At 38.6% G+C, this 24,615-nt stretch overlaps 1 protein-coding gene across 2 annotated transcripts in view; it reads right to left on the bottom strand.

Moving 5' to 3' along the window:
* The window catches only part of ZBTB41 (zinc finger and BTB domain containing 41), a 660,593-nt gene that overhangs the window by 317,940 nt on the left and 318,038 nt on the right, over positions 1-24,615 (bottom strand). For both annotated transcript variants that reach the window (XM_044080254.1, XM_044080256.1), the window contains one exon: positions 4,813-4,960. In XM_044080254.1, the coding sequence (XP_043936189.1) occupies positions 4,813-4,960 (148 nt within the window). The remainder of the gene's footprint in view (positions 1-4,812; positions 4,961-24,615) is intronic.

The following is a 24,615-nucleotide window of genomic DNA, read 5'->3' on the forward strand; positions in this document are numbered from 1 at the left end:
GTTATGGAAATTATGATTTTTCTCATATTTTGGTAAATAACTTTGCTAGGGAGCTTGTAATTTTGCTAAGTAGTACCTCATTTTGAGGACAGTATTAATAGTTACAACATGGTAAAAGAACTGTGCCCGTGGGCTGTACACATGTACAGATATCACAGTTTTTAACACTAAGGTTAAGAAAATTATGATTTTTTTTTCATATTTTAGTGAATGACTTTGCTAAGGAAAGATGTCAACGTGCTAAGTAATACCTCATTTTGAAGACAGTATTAGTCCTTACAACATGGTAAAAGAACTGTGCCCATGTGTTGTACACATGTACAGATATCACAGTTTTTTAATTAACACTACGGTTATGAAAATTATGATTTTTTTTCATGTTTTAGTGAATGACTTTGCTAACGAAATATGTCTATGTGCTAACTAATACCTCATTTTGAAGACAGTATTAGTCCTTACAACATGGTAGAAGAACTGTACCCATGTGTTGTACACATGCACAGATATCACAGTTTGTTTAAGGCTTATGTGTACAGATATCACAGTTTGTTTAGGGCTTGTGTTATGGAAATTATGAATGTTTTTCATATTTTGGTAAATAACTTTGTGAGGGAGCATGCCAATGTGCTAAGTAGTACCTCATTTTGAAGACAGTATTAATAGTTACAACATGGTAAAAGAACTGTGCCAGTGGGCTGTACACATGTACAGATATCACAGTTTGTTTAGGGCGTATGTTACAGAAATTATGAATTTTCATATTTTGGTAAATAACTGTGCGAGGGAGCATGCCAATGTGCCAAGTAATACCTCATTTTGAATTCAGTATTACTCCTTACAACATAGTGAAAGAACTGTGTTTGTATGCTGTACACATGTACAGATATCACATTTTGTTTAGTCTTGTAGGATTATGAAAATTATACACTTGCCATATTTCTCATTATTATGCCCATATCTTTGCAATGGAGCATGGTGATGACACAAATGATGCATCATTTTGAAGCCGACATTGAGCCACACAACCTGTACACTAACATGTCTCTATCTGTTACAGGTGATGAGATATTATGCTTTGTTTATGTATCAATTATGAGAAATATAATATTAATCATATTTCTGTGAATATCTCAGTAAAGGAGCATCACACAGTAATGGTTAAGGTATCATTTTAAAGCAGACATTCATACAAAGAAATTAATTACACATTGTATGGGTTTACATGGTACATTCACCAAGATATTGTGATTTGTTTTACCAAAAAGGTAAAAAATATGCATAATATCGGCATTCTTTTGCAAATATTTAATAATGAGTTAGATACACACTATCAACATTTACACTGTTGGAAACGTCAGTGTCTGCTGAACAACTTTCACATTTACATTTTTATTCTAGCTCTTACGGTTAAAGAGTTATGAACATTTGTTTTCTGTATCGTATTACAAATAGATTATCTGAAAATGAGCTTAGGCTGCACTGTCGTTCCTATGTTGGAAGTAAGCAGGCAACATTTTCTGAGCTGCTCCAGAGTGAATGAGTTAAGCATATTTATACATAGGGGCTTATGCTTAATTCCATTTATTTACTTTGCCCAAGTTTTGTTTTGTAAAAAATGCCTTAGCTATGTCGAGGTAAGTAATATGCACCATTTTGCCATCATCGATTGCCTTGGTAACCTTCTTAAAAAGTCCACCAGGCATAATCTATCTTTAATGAAACCAAACTGGGATGGGTCCAGTGTCTGAAGGTTTCCCATGTCAATGTTAATCCTTTCCATATAAATTATTTGCATGGCTTTGTATACGAGATTAATCAGACTAATGGGTCTTTAATTCCCAGGATCTGTTGATATTCCTTCCTTGTGCAGAGGGATGAATGTTGCAGTGTTTCACTCATGTGGTGCAAAGCCACTGTAGAGGCTATAGTTGAATGATGACACCAGCAGCCCTGACAGGTCATATGTCAGGTTATTTAGGAAACACCCTGGGATATTATATGAAGGCTCACTGAAGCTATAATCGTGGTTTAACAGAGCACATCTAAGACTTGTTCCCTACTGAAAGCTGGAGGGGTTATGATAGATGGTATTTCCTTTAGAGTGTCTGGGGGTGAGGGGGGGGGGGTTAAAGCTGGAGCTGAATTTATCACCAGAAGATTTCCTATATCTCCCAATTCTGTAAATGTGGCTCCATTTACCAACAGTTTGGCACACTGCAGTGCACTGCTTTGAGTTTCTGGATATAGCAAAATAAGGTCATATAGCTATCCATCACCTGGGATGCTATCTCCACCTCAAAATTTGCTTTTTTGGACTTAATTAATCCTCTGAGTCATCTATTCAGTTTGAATAGACAGTTTATCTTTTTTTGGTGTTACTCTTCCTAATTTTAGCTATGTTTTTTTTTTCTTTTGCTGCACAACCTGATTAGCTTTAGATTCCACCAGGGTGGTTTGTTTTTCTAGTTAGTTTTGGGCCTACGTCTGGTAGGCACAGCAGCCTCTATATCATCACTGACATGGATAAACAGAGCTTCTGTGAATAATTCCACATAAATCTGTGTTTGAAGAAGTTTGAAATTTTGTCAGGTTATCAATTAATAAAAGGTAGTTTTGCCTTGGAGTAGTTTCTAACTGTTAAAGGGTTTGCTGGGGCTACAGAACTGATTCTTATTTTGAAGGAGTCAGCCTTGTGGTCCAAACTTACCAGACGGGACCAGCACAAGAGGGAGGTGGGTGCAGCATTTTCCCTAGGTCCAATATGTTTTTACCTCAAGCAGTTCCAGGGTATGTGCGTTTACAAAGTCTAAGAATCTCTGCTCCTGCAAATTTGGGGTCATTCCGGATTCCCAGTTTATAAAGGGATAAAGTTCCCCATGAGTATGGAATTTGGTTGAAATGTAAGTGTCGCCAATAGGTCTAAGCATGAGCTATGGATTTCATAGGACATACAGGGTGACATATAAAGTGCTAGGATATGGTATGAGACTTTGTCTATGGTAATCTGAACATGGAGGAACTCCAGTAAGTCATCCAGTTTAACCAACCTAGAGGTATGTCGTACAATGGCATTCCATTTGACTAGAATCCTTGGTAGTGTACATGCTTGCCATATAGGTTTGGTGGTTGAGGCTCCATTGGGTATGACTGTATGCGCAGCATTAGGTGCTGTTTCTATTGAGTGCTTTTGGGTTTGCTGAGGATAACTTTTGCAGGTGAAATATATGGGAGGTATTTCAGGTTTGGAAATATTGCACTGAAGTGCCTCAGTATAACTAGGTCTTTGTTTGTGGTGTGTACTGTTATGTGGTGGGTGTAGCTTGTGTTGACAACCAGATTGTTATTATAAGTGTAAACTAGAGTTTTGCCTCCGGAGGTATTGTGTTTATGCATCTTTCGAATATTGTATTTGTTTCTTTGAGGATTAAATGGTTGTCAGTGAACATTAGACAACTATTTCAATATACCTATTATCCACCAAACTGGCTGCAAACAAATTTGGAAAGTGCATATCCATGATGTCAGGTAATTTACAGGGTGTGCTACAAAGGTGAGGTGTGCAAGGGGTTAACAGTGGGTTGACTACGGGTGCTTTTGGAGCTACAAACTAGACTAGGTTATATAATGCTAAATTCAATGGGTAGTGCTCCCCACCGCAGCTCTGTGCTACTCAATGCACAAAGCAGTGTCTCTTTACTCATCAAGTTACTGGTACAGTTTCAGAATATTTGGTTTCTAGGTATTTGCACCTAGACAGTGCACTAATAACCACAGTTGAATGATGGACAGAGGCATGCAAAAGTGTCAAATTTATACAGACACTTAAAATACAGGAAACTGGCCTCTGGCCAATAAAACAACTTCACTTACAGCTTTCTTATGTTTCTCATCTTAGTGATGGGACTTTTCACCTCAGAAGACAACAGTAGTGGACTCAGAGGAGCTGCCAAGAACAGCAAGTTGAACATTTTCTCTTCTTTATTATGCCTCATATTTGGTCTTACAGTAATGCCCTAGTATTTCAGAACTGTGTACCTTTTTATGTGGTGCTGTATGAAACAGAAGAGCTGTTCTGGATTTCTGAGTGGGAATGAATGGGCTGTAGGGCTCTCATCCAGTCCATGAATGCCCATCTCCTGGATCCCTGGAACAAATGGACTGATTGGATGTTAGTAGTGAAACCATCAGGCAAGATACTGATGGCTTCACTACTGACATCCAATCAGAAGTGAAGCCATCAAGCAAGGTCTTGGGTTGATGCAAAAAATTAAATATTAGCAACAGTGCATTAACTAAACATGTGACAATCAGTTCAAATTACAGCACTATACCTGTCCTAATCTACATGCCTCACATAGTAATTACAACACTGCATAAAAAGGTACAAAATTCTCAAATACTAGGGCATTACAATAAAATCCAGAATGCTAAATATTAATCAAGTGTAAATGTTCACTAGCTCTGAAAAAAGTGACTTAACTAAAGCAATTAATAATCCCACATTCATTAGCAACTCCGTTTGAAGTCCAGAATGAAGTTTTTCTGGTGTCTCCTTGTAATTTGAAGACCACTGCTTATAAACATCAAAGTGATGCAGTTATTTCTTTCTGATCTTTGTAACACAAGAATAAATCCATTCTTCCCAAGGCATTAAAAATCCTTGAATATTTTAAGGTTTTACCCTGCAGTAAAATGGCCAAATTGACAAAATATATACAGTACTAACAAAATAAATGTTTTAACAATACAATCAAGTCTTATGCTTCAAAAATGCTGTGTTTTCTTTGTTATATCAAAGTGATTATAATATACCAAGGTGAAACTTTTCCTGATGCTTTAGTCTTGCAAACCGTGACTTGAAATGCTCCTCACAATAGGTACACTTGAAGGGCTTATGCTGAGTATGAAGTATCATGTGCTCTTCCAGATGTGGCTTTCTTGTGAATGATTTGTTACAAACCTAAAAAAAAAACAAACTTGATCAAAACACAGCAAAACAATTTCTCTCTTTTTTTTTTCTTTCTAGTGTAAAATGAGCATCTCTTGCCCTGGTTTGCTCTGTCCTCAAATTTATTAGCCTTGCCTTATTTGATCTCTACAGTAATGCTTCCTGTCACTTAATGCTGCACTAAACTGGGACTCATACTGACCTTAGAACTTTCCACTAGCAACCTTCAGGAGATGCCAGTAACATTCTGATTCTGGCCTGGACTGTGAACCATTTCGATTGTAGTCTGTACTTCTCATCCAACCAAAAGATCACTCACTGCTCTTCATCTTCTGGTCTCCCAGTGAAGGCAAGATATGCAGCTTCAGTGTAATACATAGCATCAGAAATGCCCCTACCCCACAAGAAAACTGTATGCCAATCAGCATTTGTATCTTACCTTTTGCCAAAACAGCACAGGATGCACTGTCAGACCTACATCTTTAGCATACTTAATCAAGGTTACGTATGAAAGCCTTAACAAACACTATTCTTCACATTCCTTTCACACTTATGAGTCATAGGTGACTCCTATCTCCAAAATCACATTGCCTTTTTTAATGGTGAAACCTTATTATGGAAGTATTTCCACACCCAAAATAAATCTGATGTGCTGCAGTGATCTCACACTTTACTAAAACGCAGTGCATAATTCCGACAAAACCAATCTGCACTGCGGGCTACACCATAATATTCTGAGAGATCATGAAATTAAGAAGATAGTAAAGATGCACCTTTCAGAGCTACCAGCCCTAAAAATCACTGGAGATACCTCTCCAGTGACATTGCAGGAAGACATTAAATCTGAACTGTGTGATGTACATTGATGCTTCTGCTTGTGAGGAAAAACTCCAGCATAAAAAAACTTCAAAAAGTAATCCTGACCCCCTCTCCTTAGTGATGAACAAATTTGCTTGCGAACAAAAAATGGACAGCCCTATGGCAGCTTCATGGTGGAGAGGAATAAAGACCTGACTGATGCCCAGGAAATCTATGTTCAGTTAATGGATCAGTCACTGCATTAGCTGGTGAGGGAGAGATGGCTGTAAACAGATCATACTGGTTTGCTTATCCTAGGAGGAATAAATAATAAGCACCCAGATGCAAAGTGACACATCTGGATCAAATCACAGACATGCTGAATGAGGGGTCTATGTTCACACATAAAAAAAAAATTACCGCGAATGGCTAGTAATCAAACTTTAAACAATGAAAGTTTAAAATACCGAACAAGCTAAACAGTGAAAATGCATAAGGTAAGCGAAGGAAACCTTTTTCTAAATTTTCCTATTCCCCACTGTAGTGTGATGTTGGAGTTGGTATATATAGTTAAGAGGGTATGGGGGGCACAGTCCCCCACCTTGGTTGGTTAATGGTTATAAAACAAAAAAGAAAGAAGTGTCAAAATGCTGAGTAATCCACAAACTGGTAGGAAGGAGAACAAAAGAACCATTTATTCACAGACTAAGCGCGTTCACCCTATGTCCATAGGGCATCATCAGAGTGAATTAACACAAAAAAAGCTCTACAATTTATGCAACTCTAAAATACAACACGCCCACTACTAATTATAAAATGCTGTGCCAATTAATTCTTCAAGAAATATAGTTAAAAACAATGGAACACATTAATAAATGTACTATAATATTAAATAACTGGATGACTAGATAAAAATATATATAACCATGCACAAATAAATATTAATATACATAAATATGTGCAAATCCTGCTATAAATAAATAAGTTAAGTTAAAAAACTTGACTAACAGAAGTGTACCAAAGAAACATATATGTATTTTAAACCTGCATATGTGACATTACAAAAAAAGGGGGGGGGGTTATTATAAAAGAGACATTATTTCTAGTGGTCACCTTAAACCTGCAATGCTCTTCACGTCAATACAGAATTAATGATATATTATCATTAATACCTGGACATATAGTGACGTTTGTCCTCAATTGCCATTCTAACTCCAAATTCTCTAGGTATAGGTTAACATCACCCTCTCTAAAATGGTCAACAATTCTACCAATAATAAAAAACAAGAATTTATTGAAGCCCTCACATTTCACTGAATGATTATAAAGTGCACTTTCCTCCTTACTTTTTTTAATGTCCCTTACATGCTCGAATATTCTTTGAATTTTCTAGTGGTTTTACCCACATAGAATGCTGAACAGGTCAGACATGTAGCTATATAGACCACCATCCTAGTATTACAATTACAACTGCCTGGACTAGGTATCGAACATTGGTACCCCTCTACCATGACATATGGCCCTGTGTTAATAAATGTACATGCCTAACACGTTACACTTAGACGTCCTAGATACCATCCTTTTCTTGTTAAATGTTTTTTCAAACAGATTCTTAAGGTTGGCACCTCTAGAAAAAGTCACTTTAGGGGCCAATCCTAACATATTTTTAATGTCGGGACTTAAAATCTGGTTCCATGAATTGTTGACCATAGTCCATATTTGTGTAGCTTCATAATTAAAAGGCAATACTAAAGATGTATCATAATCTATCACCTTTAATTTTGCGAATGTAGTCCCTGTGTTGGTATGCAAGATAGATAAGAACTTTTCTTTTCTTTTTCTACATACTTCATTCCTAATTTTAATCAATAACTTGTTTGGGTAACCTCTTTCTTGAAACATACCTACAACAGTATACATTTTGTGTTCAAAATCACCTTCACTACTTGTCAATCTTGAAATCCTAACCATTTGGCCCTTTACTACACTCTTTTTTTTGATGGTTGGGGTGCCAACTGTTGTAATGTAGAAGGGACATAGGGTGAAAGCGCTGTGTCTGTGAATAAACGGTTCTTTTGTTCTCCTTCCTACCAGTTTGTGGATTACTCAGCATTTTGACATTTCTTTCTTTTTTGATTTATGTGTACATGCTCCTTTGAGCAAGTTTGCTTTATTTTGTGTTTTGTGGTTAATGGTTATGTTTGTGATGTCGGCCAACTATGGCTATTCGATGAATTATTTTTTGCTGTTAAGCTTTTTTGGTACATTAAACTTTCACTAGCTAATGTTCAATTATTATTTTTTGGATGTGCAAACACAGACCCCTGAATGAGAGGATTCAGACAGAGTTGCAAGCCTGCCAAAGACAGCATCATTCTTAAAGCTTGGCATAGTATATATGCTGAAGTGCACAGTAGTCTAACTTATCAAGCATTGTACCACACCTGTCAGATGACAGGGGAAGGGATTAAAGTCAAAAAAAGAATTCTAATTCCCACAAGATGAAAACCTAAAATCCACATCTTTTGACTCCTGTGGTTAGTGTCCTTGGAAACAGGTAACCAAAGGGTCAATGAGGATGTGGGATCAATGGTTATGGGACATCAAAGAGGCCAAAAAAAATATATAAAAAACAGTTTCCATAAACATGTAAACTGGTAATGATGTTTTCTATTCTGTTATTCCTAACACCAGAAAATATTCTAGATAACTTGGTGTTAATTTGAAAGGCTGCTGGTAAGTGCAGGTTGTAAAATGTTTTCAGAGTCTCTAGCAGCTAGGCTGTGAGGGATGATTCCAAAAATCATATACCTAGATCAAGCAAGATTTATAGGTGGTTGGCAAGTTTCAGATCTTGCAAACACACACAGACTTAGCTTCTCTCACATATACACTACTCTCTACCTTAAGTAATTGTTCTAACTCTGATACTAACTAAGCTTCATATAGACAGGTGATGCCTTTCCCTCCTGGGGTTAGTTGGACAGTCTGGTTTTCCTTATGACTTTATTATAAGCCACATACAAAGTCTACATGCTCATTAAACTACAACCACTGAGTTATCACAAGTCACAGACCCCATACCTATGACAAGCTGCTTTCTGTAAGTAGCCTTTGTCCCAAATTATACATCTAACCAAGCCGATTAAGGGTCTATATTAAAACAGCGAACACTGTATAATCGACCCTAAAATGTCGAAACGGTAAAATGCCGAACATGCAGAACAGCGATTTATTTTCCCTAGGAAAATATCACTGCTCTATAAAAAAAAAAAAAAAAAAACACAAACACAAAATAAAGAGGGGGGCTGTGCCCCCCACACCCTCCTACTTAAATATACCAACTCTGAGATCGCACAATAGTGGAGGAAATGGCAAAGTCCCAAAAACGGCCCAGTGTTTTTTTTTTCCCCTGGGGAAAAAATTCACTGCTCCGTGCATTTGGGATTTCGCCATTTCAAATAAAAAGGTTTGATTACACAGAGTTTGCTATTTTAAGTGTTCAGTGATTTAATATGGGACCGCCGATTAAGGAGTTCCAGTAAAAGATGAAAATTCATCAAACCATATATACACATGACATAATGTACCATTTCTGGATGGGTGTATAGGAAAGATAGAAATATACCTAATGTCAACTGGTAAACAGTCGACAAAAAGTAAAAAAAAAACACTGATGTTAACATGCCAGTATGCATGTACCAAGAAAAAGCCTCAGCGCATACAAAATTAAAAAAAAAAAAAAACACAAATCCACTGCAGTGGAGCAAGCCTTCCTGCACCCCTGAGAGCCCCTGCTAATTATATATACTAACTCTGAAATCACACAAACACTGGGTAAGGGCATATTCTCCAACCCCAGGAATTGTGCAATTTCACACACCTGTCGATTATATGCAGTCAACTAAACAGCTGTCGATCAATCACACACTCGAAATTCTGCAGCAAACCCTTCTGGATACCAGCCATACAAAACATGGTAAAGAACATACAATGAACAGCACTATCTACATATAAACATTTGAAATTGTTTTCTACTGGAAGAAAGAGAAAGGTGGAGCAGAATGTGTACCAACATCAAGGAATGCATCACTACACTGTAGGTAACCAGGTATACTGCAAGGAGTTAATGTCAACTTCAAGAAGGTTTTTGTGCTTTGCAGACCACCAGATCCTGAAGTGGAAGACAGAAAATCACTGAAATGAAAATGGATGTAAATTATAATATGTTATTTTGACCTCCACCAGGGGATGGATCAAACTGGAAACCAGAATACATACAACTCCCAGTCCAGCAAGTGTCAGAATAAGTAAATCTGAACCATTACACATCTTGATTAAATGCTTTAAATGTTAAAGTAATGAGTAAAGGATTAAGCAAACTTTATTAAAATACTTATAACTATGGCACAGCAAAGAAGAAAACCACTGGAACATACAGTTTCTGAGCAAGAAATAGAATATTCAAAAGTCCCACATGGAAACAGTCAAGCTGCTGAGAGGTGATGCTGGCCTGCAAGATAAAAGTTAAAGGGTATTCAAACTGGTAGTCCAGGTTCAAAAGCAGGCTACAAAGAAAGTAGCCAGTGATACACAGCATAAGTTTAAAATATACTTGATTTGTTAAATACTATCAGTTTCAAACTTTATAACATAAAAAATGCAAAAATATCTTTTTCTCCCACACTGTCCTCTCCTTCTGCCAACACAAGAGCTACAGCCGTCTATCCAAAGAGTGATAAAATGAAATGAGACAACTTATCAAAAGGCAAGACTGATAAATAAACTATTTTACAGCTGATGGCAAACTTATACTGTTCTAGTCAAATGGTCCAATAACATAACACAGAGAAAAAAAACTACCATCTGCAAAACTGATTATTTGGGTATCACAGGGGCATCTGGGGAGCACGGGATGAGAAGACTTTAGTAGCTAGTGGTGGAAGGGGAAGAGCAACTTTTCATAACAAAACTGTCCCCTGCCTGAAACCAGGCTCTAACCCCAGGCAAAGAGTAATAGTCAAGTAAGGAAGGTATGGGGAAGAAGACTGCAGTCCATTCAAGGCAGAGATACACATAGAAATGTGACAAACATACATGACCACATTATATGCACTGCATGATGACACAATCAAAACACCTAGGCATCTGCAAAATAACAAGTCAAACTATACTTTCTTGATTACTGAAAGTGACTGGTGGGTTGAGCTTGTGGTTAGGGATAAAAGTTCATCAGGTTTTAAATGCAATTTCACATCTGATGAAGTCTTTTTGACAAAAACGCTGGTGATCCAATTAAAGCGTTTATGTGTTGTGTGTTGCGTATTTAATAAAGTTTTATTGCTGCTCATTATTGGAGGGGCCCTTCCGGGTGCCTTCTATTGTTTTATTAGTCTAATCTTGGCACTGGTCTTCATTGTTTATTGTTTTTGAAGTAATTATCCTTGCCTTTTATCTATAACACCGTTTTTGTTAAATGTCTCATTCAGCTTTTGTGTTACATGCATACACAGTATGACAGGTTGAACTTTCATACAGTTGTTTCTTGGCACATCTGTTTGAGCCTATGTCACACCTTACAAAATTTTTGTTTCAACTGAAAGTCCTCAAAAAAAAAAGAAACCCCCAATACCCTCTTAAAACCTATCGATTTAATACCAACACACAAAACTATGTACATCTTCAAGTATTGAAGTTTTGCCCTTCTAACAGGAACAATTTGACAGCCACACTCACACACTTGAGTTAACCTAAAAGAAAGGCTATCCATGCTAAGATGCATGACATGATGCAGCCTGTGCTTCTACTAAGTGCTAACTGTTTTTGTCATATCTTTATAGCGCTCCCAGCTGGGAAAACTCCTGAATGTCTTCAGAGAACATAATTTCCTAGCCAGTTTATCTTGTCTTTTTTTCCCCAGCCAATCACTCCCCACTAGACTGTAACTAAATTCTCTTTATCAGATTGTCTCCATGAAGATATGAGAACCAGACAGCCAATTTCTCGTGTCTATATCACGTTATCGAAAGTTTACTTAATCGAATCAATAAAAGTCGAACTTTATTGATCGATTAAGTAAAACATCAAATAACGTAAAAAAAAAACTAAATGGTGCCCCCCCACACCCCCCCTTCTTAAATATACCAACTCCGAGACCACACTACATTGAGGTAAACGGAAATCTCCTCTTACGGAGATTTCCGTTTACTTGCACAATGTGCTTCACTTTTGATATTGTTGTGCCGACAATATCAGACTCGATATTGTCAACTTACGATAACGTGAAGTAGACCCAATTTCTCATTATCAGATTGTCTCTATAGAGACATGAGAACCAGACAGTCAATTTATCTTTATCAGATTGTTTCCATGGAGATATGAGGGCCAGATACAGACTTGCTAATAAGCATACATTCATTTGCTACAAAAAAGCCTTTCAATATTCTTTTTCATTTACTTGCTTTCTCTTAAAATTTGTTACTAAATCAATCTAAGGGCTTTAATCCAGTCATTCCCCATGCAAGAATGAAAAAAAAAAATCACATTATTTTTTCTTTTGTCATGCTCTTTTAACCAGGCATTTTTACATTGCAGTGCCTACATTTCTTAAAACTGAACAAGAAAGAAGGGGGAAAGAAAAAAAAAGAACAGCAGCACCTATTTACAATCTCCATTACACCAAAAATAACTGAGAAAAACTTACTTTATAGCATGCAAAGTTTACCATACACCACAAAAATAGTACTATTAAGAAAACAATGTTTTCTTTATTTACAGTTAACTTACTACCTTCTTCCCCCCCCAAAGTATTTTTCCAAACATTAATGACATTAAGTCGGGCATATACTTTAGAGTCCTCCACAAGTCCAACAAATTCTGAAAAAAAGCCCAATATTTCCAGATTATACTGTTCTGTCATATTACACAAATATAACTACTGCATTATAAACTCACATTAAGCTACTGGTTTTATTATTGCTCAGCTCCATCTCCCAAATCCTGTCTCTGCTTCATTTCCAACGTACTTTCGATTCTTCTAATCAACTCTTGTGCTCCCTTCCTTCTCTCCAACATTTTCCTTTGAAACATTAGAAAAGGTTTCACAGGTACAGTCTCTCTGTGGTCTTGATTACCAGAAGAACAAGAAGCAGAATCTCCTTCAGTTTCACAGCTCACTTTTTGTTGAACAAACTTTTGTATTTCCTCCTTAGCATGTACTTTATCAAAAAAACATTCAATTCTGTCCCTCCAGGGAAGAATACCTTGAAGACAGCTGGGTACATCAGTTTGAATCTCACACCTGTGTCTCAACATTCCCCTGAGTAGTGGAATGAATTTACTCCTCTTCTGCCTCGTATACAAGGGTTAATTATTCTCCACAAACACTCTATTGTCTGCTACTTTTAGTAGATAGTCTTCTGCCACAGTTTTGTCAAAATCAACTCCTTCTGCTGGTAGGATTGCATCTTTATTCTAGGTTGCTTTCTCATATCCAGGTTTGTAGCATGCACACAATGTGCACTTTCAACTAACCCCCCCTGCTGTAGAATACCAGTTCAGTTGCTTATTTGTGCTTTCATAAAATTAATGCAGTCTGTTCCTTCCAGCTTCTCTCGCATAGCTAAAAATCTCAGGTTTTCCCTACATGCTCTGTCCCCTAATTCTGTTATCTTTTGAAACATCTCTTCCTGAGCAGTCTCACATTCAGCCAACCTTTTCTTCATTTCAACTGAGTGAAGCAGTCCAAGATGATGGTGCGGGAGCCAATGCTTCATCTATTATTTCTTCTCCCATGATCAATGTATCTGTTTATGGTACACCACAGGAGGCCAGGCTGTCTGAAAATGAGGTGGTTCAGCAAGATGATAAGGTTCACACAGTACCTGTTGTTTGCCATAAAACAACCGTTTTTAGTGGTGAGCAGGTTTTTCCTATGTTACCCATTCCCTTTCAAGGAGACAGGAAGAGTGTCAAAACCAGATCTCACAGCAAGGGAAGAACCAAGAGAAAGCAGTCATTTGAAGAAACCAATTATCCAATCATAAAAAGATGTGGCAACTGACAGACAACAATTAGTTTGGAATATATCGAATAGAAATTTTTCAGCAGTTGAACATCGGATCCTTAATAAGGGCCTATCTTTTATACCTGCTCAGCAAGCGGACTTGGCTGACACTATTGTTGATTTAAATGTGATGCTTATGTTAATGTTTGATAAACAGACTGATGTTACTGTCTTTTTACTTTAGAAAGCCCAGTGCATACACACCACAGAACCACACTGTACTAGAAGTGTTTAGTAGGGTCTGTGAATGAGAAATATATGATTTGCTGTGCAGTAACAGGAGACCTGGACTTGTTAATTTGACCAAGGAAGACAGGGAAGCTTTAAAGACACTCCAGATGGATATATCAATAGTCATTAGACCTGCTGATAAGGTTGGTTCTGTGGTTGTGATTGATAAGGCTTTCTATTTTATGAAGATGAATGAAATGCTACAAGATAACAGTATGTACAAAGTTATTGAAAATAAAACAATCTACTTGATGTTCCAAAAAATTACAGCTTCATTAAGTGACTATGTGAGTGCTGGTATAATCACTAAAGAATTGTTTCAATATTTTATCATTGAGAATCCATTAATTTCCATGTTGTGGGGAAGACCCATAGTATCAGAGGAGGGTGGCTCACCGAGCCACTATCAATACACATTTAGAAACAGCTGAGACCTGTTTTAAATTAGCATGTGGTAGTATTAAAGGACAGTAAATATTTTTTTGCAAGATTTATACAATAATCTCAAAGAAAGTGACAATAAAATACCCACATACATGATGACATTAGATGTTCAGTGTTTTTTCACTGTGATTCCGAATCTAGAGGCTATACAGATGGTGAAAGAGTTTCTACAGGTGAACACCACTTATTCCATTGATAAGACAGAATCTGTTTTTTGCTTGAGTTGGTATTAGTTGAGTTGGTATTAGAACATAATGTTTTTATTTTTGATGGGGTATACTACCTACAGACTGCTGCTGTAGCTATGGGCACTTCTTATGCCAATAGCTATGCCAATATAGTGATGGGCCAATGGGAAAACATTTATGTCATGGGTGATGGACAGTTGTTGTTGTTGTGTCTTTCGGCTTTTCCTGGTTAGGGATCGCCACAGCGGAACTCCGGTCTGCTAATGATTGGTAGTAGATTTTTACATGCTGAGTTGCCGGCCCTGATGCACAGCCTTCAACGAAGGTACGCCCATTCACGCATGTCTCCACACAGAAGACGCTCTAGCTAAGAATCGAACAGGACAACGTCTTACTGTGAGGCGACAACACTACCGCAGCACCACCACCGCAGTATTGGTGACGGACAATACAAACAGTATATAAGATTGTTTTGTTGTTTTATGGATGATATCTTTATTCTTTGAACAAGAGATCAGGAACAATTAGAGACCTTTATTGATTATTTACAAAATAGTAGTACATTTCTTAAGTTTAGTTTAAACTTCTCTAGAGAAATTGAATTTTTGGATAATGAAGTAGTTCATAATTCAGATGGGCAGTTTAATACTAAACTATATAAGAAGGGATGTCATAGAGCCTCATATTTACATTGTACAAGTATGCACCCCCCCCCCCATGTTTTTAGAAATATAGTTAGAGAGCAGGCTATGAGGACAACTAGACTTTATGCCAGGGACCAAGAATTTCATGCTGAGATACAGGAAATGAAAGCTGATTTTTTTGAGAAGGGGGTACAAGAAGCAAGATGCCGATGAGGCAATAATGTTAGCCAAAAGTAAAATAACTACAAGTGCTAAGCTTTATTTATCATCTCCCCACAGGGAAATCACAGTTAGTAGTTATGAAAGGAAAAATGTTACAGTTCCCTTAGTTTACAGCACAGATGTTGATCATAGGTTCATAGATTAGTACTAAGCTAACTGCCCTTGCAAGACATTTTAAGGCTAGCCAGTTATCCCTTGTGAGACTCAAACCCTGCACCTTGTGTTTGTAAGGCAAACACCTTAACCATTAGGCCACCCTCCCAAATAAAACAAATGTTTATGAGAAACTGTCATATACTACACAATGACAGAGAGATCAGGATGGTGGGGGAATCTCCTATGTTTTTGTATAAAAATAAAAAAATTCTTAAAAGAAGACTTTGTTACCCCTGATTAATGACAATACTCATTCCAGATCAGATAATGGCACTACAAGTAAGTGTGGGAAGTGTACCTTTTGTTGCTATATAAATGAATCATGGATTTTTGTTCACCCTAACACAGGTATAGTTTATACATTTACAGCTGCAGCTGTGAAACCAAGAATTTGATACATCTAGCTAGCTGTACTTGTAAAGAATTTTATGTTGGCAAAATGAATAGATGACTAAGGGAACACATAAGGGACAATCTTTATTTTGCAAGGAAAGGTCTCAGATATACTGCCATTGCCAAACATTTGTTATAACATACAGAGTCACATAGTCTCCATAACTAAAAATGTAAAAACTATTAAAAAAAAGTCCCAGACAAGGGGACATTAATGATACAGAATTTGTTGAACTGAGATGGATTTTTAAGTTAAGATCACACTTGGGACATGGGCTCAATGAATATGTATCTATGAAACCTGTTTTGAAAAGAAGGCTGAAAAGGTGATTTTTAAATGTCTTTTCTTCTGTTTTGTTTTCATAAGTGTTTTATTTATTTATAACTGACATTTTCTGCTGTCTATGCAGTAGCTTAGCAATTTGTGTTATGCCTGAAAAGAAGAAGGCTGGAAAGGTGATTTTACATGCTTTTTTTTGTTTGTTTTTTATAAGTGCTTTATTTATTTGCAACTGAAATTTTTTGCTGTGCATACAGTAGCTTAGTAACTTCTGACATGTTTGAATCTTACTAGTGAAAAAGGTGCAATTTTACTTGGTAGCTAATACATTTAAATGTTAGTTCTGTGTTTGTAACTGTGGTCTGATGAAGCTTTACAGTGAAAGCACTAACCCTGTTTTATAATAAACTACGCTTTTATTCTTCGATTACTGGTCTGTGATATTTACAACTTGGACTGGTGCTAATATTTCCTGCCTTTCCTGTTAAGTGGTATAGACTATTTCTAGGCTTCTGAGCCCCCAAGCCCTTCTGTGTTGGAGGGAAGCCTTCTAGCTTAGTTTTTTTTTTCTTATAACTAGCCAGTTTTCTAGTTTCAGCACTCAAATCTGTTTCTTTGATCTCAGCACTTGTTCAGAAAAGAAAAAAAAAATGTCATCTGCTTTTACTGTACTTGTGTTTCTACCTACTTTATTTTACTTTTGCATCATCTTAAAAGTACTCAATTGTATTTATTACTGCTTGGTGTAACTCATTCTACGCCTTTTGGTTTAAACACTTGGGCTTCGGACCAGTTGTTTTGCACTGAGAGGGTTTGTGGTCTGCACTGTAGTGGCAGAACAGGTAGCTTACGTCCTTCTAGGTTGGGAACTGCTGACTGAGGGCTCAGTTTCTGTTATTCTAAAAGTGCATTAATTCTGGTTTAAGCACTTGGGCTTTCAGGCCAGTTATTTTACATTAAGAGGGTTCGTGGTCTGCACTCTTGTGGGAGGAGAGGCTGGACTCTGCCCTTCTGAGCTGGGAATTTCTGGTTAAAGGCTTATAGTGCATGCATATCTGAACTGCTTCTTACTGAAGTTGGTGCACCTTGTTTGCTGTGGCATAGACTGGATTCGGGCCTGCTGGATCTAGCTTTGTTTGTGTAACTTGAGCACTAATCCAGGCATTCTCTAAAGTATTCAATTGTATTTATTACTGCTTGGTAGTAACTTGATTAAAGTGTAGCTATCATTCCAAGTCTTTTGGATTAAGCACTTGGGCTTCAGACCAGTTGTTTTACATTAGGAAAGTTTGTGGCATGCACTGTGGTGGCAGGACAGATAGCTTTCATCCTTCTAAGTTGGAAACTGCTGATTGAGCGCCCAGTGTCTGTTATTCTTAAAGTGTATTAGTTCTGGTTTAAGCACTTGGGCTTCAGGCCAGTTATTTTACATTAAGAAGGTTCGTGGTCTGCACTCTTGTGGGAGAAGAGGCTGGACTCTGCCCTTCTGAGCTGGGAATTTCTGGTTAAAGGTTTATAGTGCCTGAATATCTGAACTGTATCTTACTGAAATTGGTACACCTTGTTTGCTGTAGCATAGACTAGATCCAGGCCTGCTGAATCTAGCTTTGTTTATATGCTTGTTGTTTGTTTGCTTGTTATTTCCTGGAACGCTAATTCCACCTAATACGTGGCTTCTCAGCTTCTGTGGATCACTAGTGATATCTGCATTGCTTACTGTACTTATTTCCTTGTTTCACTTGAAAGAAAGTTACTGTTTGTCGTTTTGCATTTAAGTTACCTGTAACACATTGCACTTAAGTTACCTGGCACTTGCTCACTAAAGCAATTATATAAGTCAGCACTAAAAATTAAAAGCACTACACCCTCACTCCCCACTGGCCCTTGTTTTCAATTATAAAGGAATTCCCAATATTATACTAGCATGTCCAAAGGTCAGTTGTCAATCTCCTCTCCGGTCCAGCTGGTGAATCTGGGAATCTTGAGGCAATGTTACAACTGCCTCATGTACACAGATAACCCTCTCCTCCTCCCAACAAATTCCAACACATGTGAGAGATGCAACCATATAGGCAAACTGGAGGCTAAGCTCTCTCAACTCAGTACTGGCATAACCAGTCAGGAGGAGAAGGAAACCACACTCACTACAATTCCAGTCTCACATAGACCTACCACGACAGCAAATCAAACACCTAATCACACAAAAACATACTCGGAGGCTCTAAATAAAGATCTGCCTAAGCAGCAGAGACCTCCAAAGCAGACACCCAAGCAACCGCTACCCCAAAACAAAACACGTGCAACACATATCTCACAAAGCCAGTGTGCCGAACAGTCACACCCCTTAAGACTAAACAACACACCTGATACACTTGTAATAGGTGACTATCGTCAGGCACACTGACATCCCGCTTACCAGGCTGAACAAGGAGAGGGTCACGGTGAGCAGCCTGTCGGGCGCTAGGATCCGCCACATAACACAAGCACTCAGGTCACTCTAAGGCAAGTACAAATATGACTCAGTCATTGTCCATGCTGGTGTGAATGACCTGAGACGTACCTCCCTGGACTACATGAAAAGAGACATAGAGGAGCTCTCTGAGCATGTAGCCCAGGCCGGTATGACCCTGAACTTGAGTAGCATCTTACCCTCACCAAGAATGATGCCACAATATGAAGACAAGATGATCAATTTCAACAATTGGCTTAAGTACTGGTGTCATTCAAAGGGGATCCAATGCCTGTCAGCTTGGGATGATATGCTCGACAAGCCACAATGCTTCGCTAGGGACGGCTTGCACCTGTCACCCCTGGGCTTTCGGATATTGGCAAAGGCTCTTGCTACCCCATAGTGCCTTTTTAGGCAAGGCTCAAAAGACAAACCCACCTCCATAGGTATCACAAGGGATAAGAAACTAAGAGTAATGCTACTCAATGCCAGAAGTCTAAACCTCAAGATGCACGCACTCAAAACTCTCCTTAGCATGGAGAACATCGATATCTGTGCAGTAACAGAAACCTGGTTCAGGGCTCCCGAGAGCACCCCAGCACTACCAGGTTATACCTCATACCATGCTTTTCGGCCCCAAAACTTGGACCGAACCACAAAAGGAGGGGGAGTATCGATATTCATCAAAGATATCCACACCTCCAGGTTGGTGGCAAAGCACGAAGCATCAGAGACTATCCATGTGCAACTAACAGTGGGTAAAACTGCCTTCCAGTTTATTGCCTGCTACAGACCACCCTTCCAAACCCAGGAACCCCACTCGGCCTTCCTGAGAACACTGGAAAATATGAAGGTCTCACCAAACGCCATTATATTGGGTGACTTCAACTACCCAAACATAGACTGGGAGCATTACTTTAGCTCCAACACCCTAGCCCAAAGGTTCCTAGAATTTATAAACTCAAATGCTATGGAACAACTTGTTACCACTCCCACAAGAGGGGAAAAACATACTGGACCTGATCATCACCAACATGGGGACTCTATGCTCCAGACCAGAAGTGTATTCCTCACTGGTAAGATCAGACCATAAACTAATCTCACTGGATATTCACATCCCGACCCCACCCCCTGCCCAGAAAACCACAGTGAAAAACTTCTCTAAAGCAAATTTCACACTCCTCAAAACCAAGGTGGAATCCATCAAAGCCCCCGGGCCTGTGGAAAATACGGCCCAGACCACAGAATCCTTTATAAACGCATTCTATGAACACCTTCAGGAATGCATGGATCATGCGATACCAAATAAAACCAAGACCCAATCTTCCAAAGGCAGACGTCCTGTCTGGAGGACCCCAGCCATAAACAAACTATACAATAGAAGGAGGAAGCTACTAAATGATAGAGCAAAATCCCAAAAAGGGAAGGCATCACTGATCAGTATTAGCAAAAAATTACGGGCACTCATAAAATTGTCTAAGGCCAGCTTCGAGAGAAAAATTGCACAGGACACTAAGGATAATCACAAGGCTTTCTTTAGTTATGTTAGGAACCTGGGTGGTAATTCCCAGATATGCTCAGAATTAGTCCAAAATGACAAAAAATACACTGAGCCCACAGACATTGCCAACATCCTAGCTGACAGGTTCAGCGCAAACTTCTCCCCACCAAAAGGGCAAATATCTATCCCAGCAGAGTGCTTCCCCCTGACATCTCAGATGCTCAGGTAAGAGCCGCCCTCTCCAAAGCAAAAAACACAGCATCAATGGGACCAGGCTGCGTCCTACATGAACTCCAAGAAGAGCTAAACCCAAACATAAAACTACTGTTCAATCTCAGCCTTACTACAGGATATGTGCCCAAAGAGTGGCGTACAGCAACAGTGGTCCCTCTCCATAAAGGTGGTGCCTCAACGGATCCTGGAAACTATCACCCCATAAGCCTGACTAGCTTGGTCTGCAAAGCTATGGAAAGGATCATCATGGACCTCATAAATAAAGATATTGGGGACCTACAGACACTGGATCCTACCCAGTTCGGCTTTGTTAAGGGCAGATCCTGCCTCTTAAACCTGGCTGATTTCTTTGAAACAGTCACCAACACCATTGACGAGGGGAAGGTGGTCCACACAGCCTACTTGGACCTCGCAAAAGCCTTCGATACAATACCCCACTCGGGCATTATAGATAAGCTCACCAGCTTAAATATAAACCCCTATGTCACTAGATGGATTGCAAACTGGCTCAAGGACAGAACCCACATGGTTAGAATTGCTGGAGCCATGTCAGACTCCAAACCAGTTACAAGTGGTGTCCCACAAGGCTCAGTCCTGGGACCTCTCTTGTTCGGTATATATTTCTCGGAGGTACAGGCCAACACGGAAGGACTGTGGCTGACCAAGTTCGCAGATGACTGCAAACTGGACGCCATAATCGACTCTCCAGCCGACACAAGCATCCTCCAAAAGGGCCTCATAGAAACAGACAACTGGTGCCAGAGCCATGGCCTCAAGCTAAATGCCAAAAAGTGTATAGTCATCCCTTTGGCAAAAACAAAGTGCCCACAAATTACCACATAGGTGGTAATCCATTAAGTACAGAAGAAGTAATTAGGGACCTGGGGACCCAAGTTGATAGCAATCTCTCATTTGACAACCACGTGGCCAAAGTGGTTAGAAAAACATTTTATATAGCCCACCTAATCATGAAGGGATTCACATCTAGATCAGGGGAGGTCATCGTGCCTCTTTACTCATCCCTCATCAGGCTCATAATTGAGTACAATGCCCCTTTTGGGATGTACCTTACCAGATACCTGCAGCAACGGGAAATACCCAAAAAGTACCTCACCAAGAGGATCAAAGGGCTCAAACAGATGCCATATGCTGCCCGGTTAAAGAAACTCCAGCTCTACTCAGTGGCATACCGCCTGTTCAGAGGCGATCTGTGCCTAACGTATAAAGCCATGTCCAACCCGGAATTAATGGACATGCTGCACCTCAGAAAATCCAAATCCCATCGAGCTACGCGCTCGAGAGACTTGAACCTCAGCACTGAAATAAGTAGGACATGCTGGAGGGATAGATTCATAACCCAGAGGCTCCCTTCACTCTGGAATAAAATCCCAGTCCAGGTTAGGGAGAGTCCCTCATTGACTCTCTTTAAGAGGAATCTTGAGTGGATGGGATATCGTAGGTTTACCCAGGGTATCACTTCTGTGTCACTGTTAGACAGAGGCACAGTATACTAACCTCGAAAAAGGGCTTAGCAAAATAAATTTAAAATGAGTGGCGAAAGCCAAACACATTCTGGCTAGGCTTATAAATGCCCTAGGGCAGATAGCCTAGTATGAACCTATGAACCTATTGTTCTGCCTCAGCTATTATTTGCTACAGGAATTTTCTGATATACTGAAAGGAAAGCATTTATACTGCTAATATACCTCTGCTGTGTTTCTGCTGAGATTTTTGATGACTGTTGAATATTTCATATGTTATTCCCAATCAGTTAATTGCTAGAGAGTTTCTGTTTTTTGCTTCTTAAAATTTTAATATGTTTTCTGCAAAATGAGTGTCAATGGGGCTACATATCAATGTGATCTTATTTTTCTTCAATCCTTTCTCTTTCCCATAATACATTTCAAGTCTGCTTTATAAGAGTCGTGCCAGACATAAGGAAGTGTGGTGTATTCCCATGCTACTGGCATACAATGGGATTAGTGCCCATCACTGTCTTCTTGTGTACTGTACTTTCTGTAACAGGAGTGCTTCTTTTATTTATGGAATGGCCCTCATCTGTGGGCATCTCAGGGCTTGTTTTACAGTATACTAAAAAATTAAACAGCTACAACCAAGACAGTTGCTAAAATTGCAGGCCTTTGTTCAAAGTATCTTTTTGTAGTCCAAGATGAACTGACAGCCCCTCCCCCTATAATTTGGTAAATGCGCCGACACTTTACAAGAATTACAAGAAAAATATTTTCTGAGTTCTCTCTAAATCTCACAGACATCTTTGATACTACTTATCTTAAAACTTAAAGCAGTAAAAACAAACATTTAAAGTTTAAAGTTTAGCATTTCAATACTGTGATGCTGCTTATGTAAATTTGTCAAAAGAGGTAAACAACTGCTTTTGAACCAGTGACTGATCTAATTGCTCTGTTTTGTTATGAAAGCCATAGCTACATTAAACAGCTGTGAATCAGTCTAAGCTCTCTTCCTCTCTATAATAAAGACAATGGAAAACAGTTTCACACCTATCTGTCTTAAATACAGAAACCTGAACTCCTGACTACAAATTTCTCTGTGTCTGTGGTATGTTATGCAACTGTAAATACATTTCTCTGTAACTTATGGGAGAAATTAAGCTTAAAAAAGTGGGTGGTCTTTCCCCTCCTTTGATACCAAAGTACGGAAATGAAAGTTAGACATGAAAATTATGTACTTACCATAACGCAAGATCCACATTGTCTTCTTTCTTCTGGTTCAATATCCCTCCCTCCCGCCATTTCCCATCCTAAATTGTCATTTTCTGAGTCCTGGACAGATGGTTGGACCACACCAGTGGCCTTGCCACTTGAACAGCTTTTCTTGCTGTCTTTATTTGTGTCCTGTTTTGTCTGCTAAGCCTGTTTTATGTTTCCTAGTACACATATCCACCTATATGCAGGTTAACTCGGATCTTATATAATCTGGGGAACAAAGGCAATTATGGGTGAGAGGAGGAGTTAAAGCTCTGGATCCAAGCTCTTGAAAAGGCGGCTGGATCAGTCAGATCCGATAACCTCATTGCTGAACTGGTGGAAACAGGACAACATGGATCTAGCATTTTGGTAAGCAACCTTCTTTTAACTCAAATAACCCCAGCTAATTTCACTAAAGTTAACCTTCCACTGCAAATAGTCAGCAACATAATGCACAAGAGTAAAATCTCTGTTGAGATTTATCACAAGCTGACACAAAAAATGATTAAATGCCATCTGTTTCATTATCGCCTACAGGTAAGCACTAAAGATGTAACAAATCATTATTAATCCATTACTAAAAATGCACTGAATATAAGCGAACATTGAAGGGCTTTCATGCCACTTCTGGCAAAGATTTTACACTTCATTCTATAGGAAGTTCTACAGTGTGACTGAACTTACTTTGCACCAGGAGGATGTTTACAAGGGAACTTTGTCTAATATATTTTACTTTTGAAGTGTGGTTTCCAAACTGAATATACTTTGTCTTTAACCACATAGACTGCATTTATAATTAACTTTTTTTTTTGTAAGGGACATTCCAGCTCCCTTAACCCCCTGCTCCTAGCTTGTTCTAAAAATGAGAGGTAGTCAGATTAAGAAGGCCACCCCGTTATACAGAGAATTAATAGAAGACACAGTTTACATGTAAATAACTGCAATCCTAACACTTTTAAACACAATTTATGCAGACAAGTTACATCTGCATGATGTATTTATCAGTGCTACAAAAACAACTCCAGTCTGCCAGACCACATTTGACTTGTAGTGTTTGGTAAATATATGGACTAGGGACCAAGATACAGCTCTGCAAATGGGTCTGACACTCCTATAAAAAAGAAAGCATATTTCAGTGATGCTCTAGTAAAATGAGCTCGAAGGGCTCCCTGAAAGCTTTTATATCTGATGCAATAACAAAATCCAGTGCATGTGGTATGTTCCTCTAAAGGGGATCATATCTTAAGTTCAAAGGAAAGGATAACTTAAGCAGATTTATTTTGGATCAGGAAATGCATGCAGACAAATGCAACTGTAGGATCTAGCTTCTACAAAA

This window comes from Protopterus annectens, chromosome 8.part0, assembly GCF_019279795.1.
Source record: "Protopterus annectens isolate FY-2018-M chromosome 8.part0, PAN1.0, whole genome shotgun sequence".
Taxonomy (NCBI): domain Eukaryota; kingdom Metazoa; phylum Chordata; order Ceratodontiformes; family Protopteridae; genus Protopterus; species Protopterus annectens.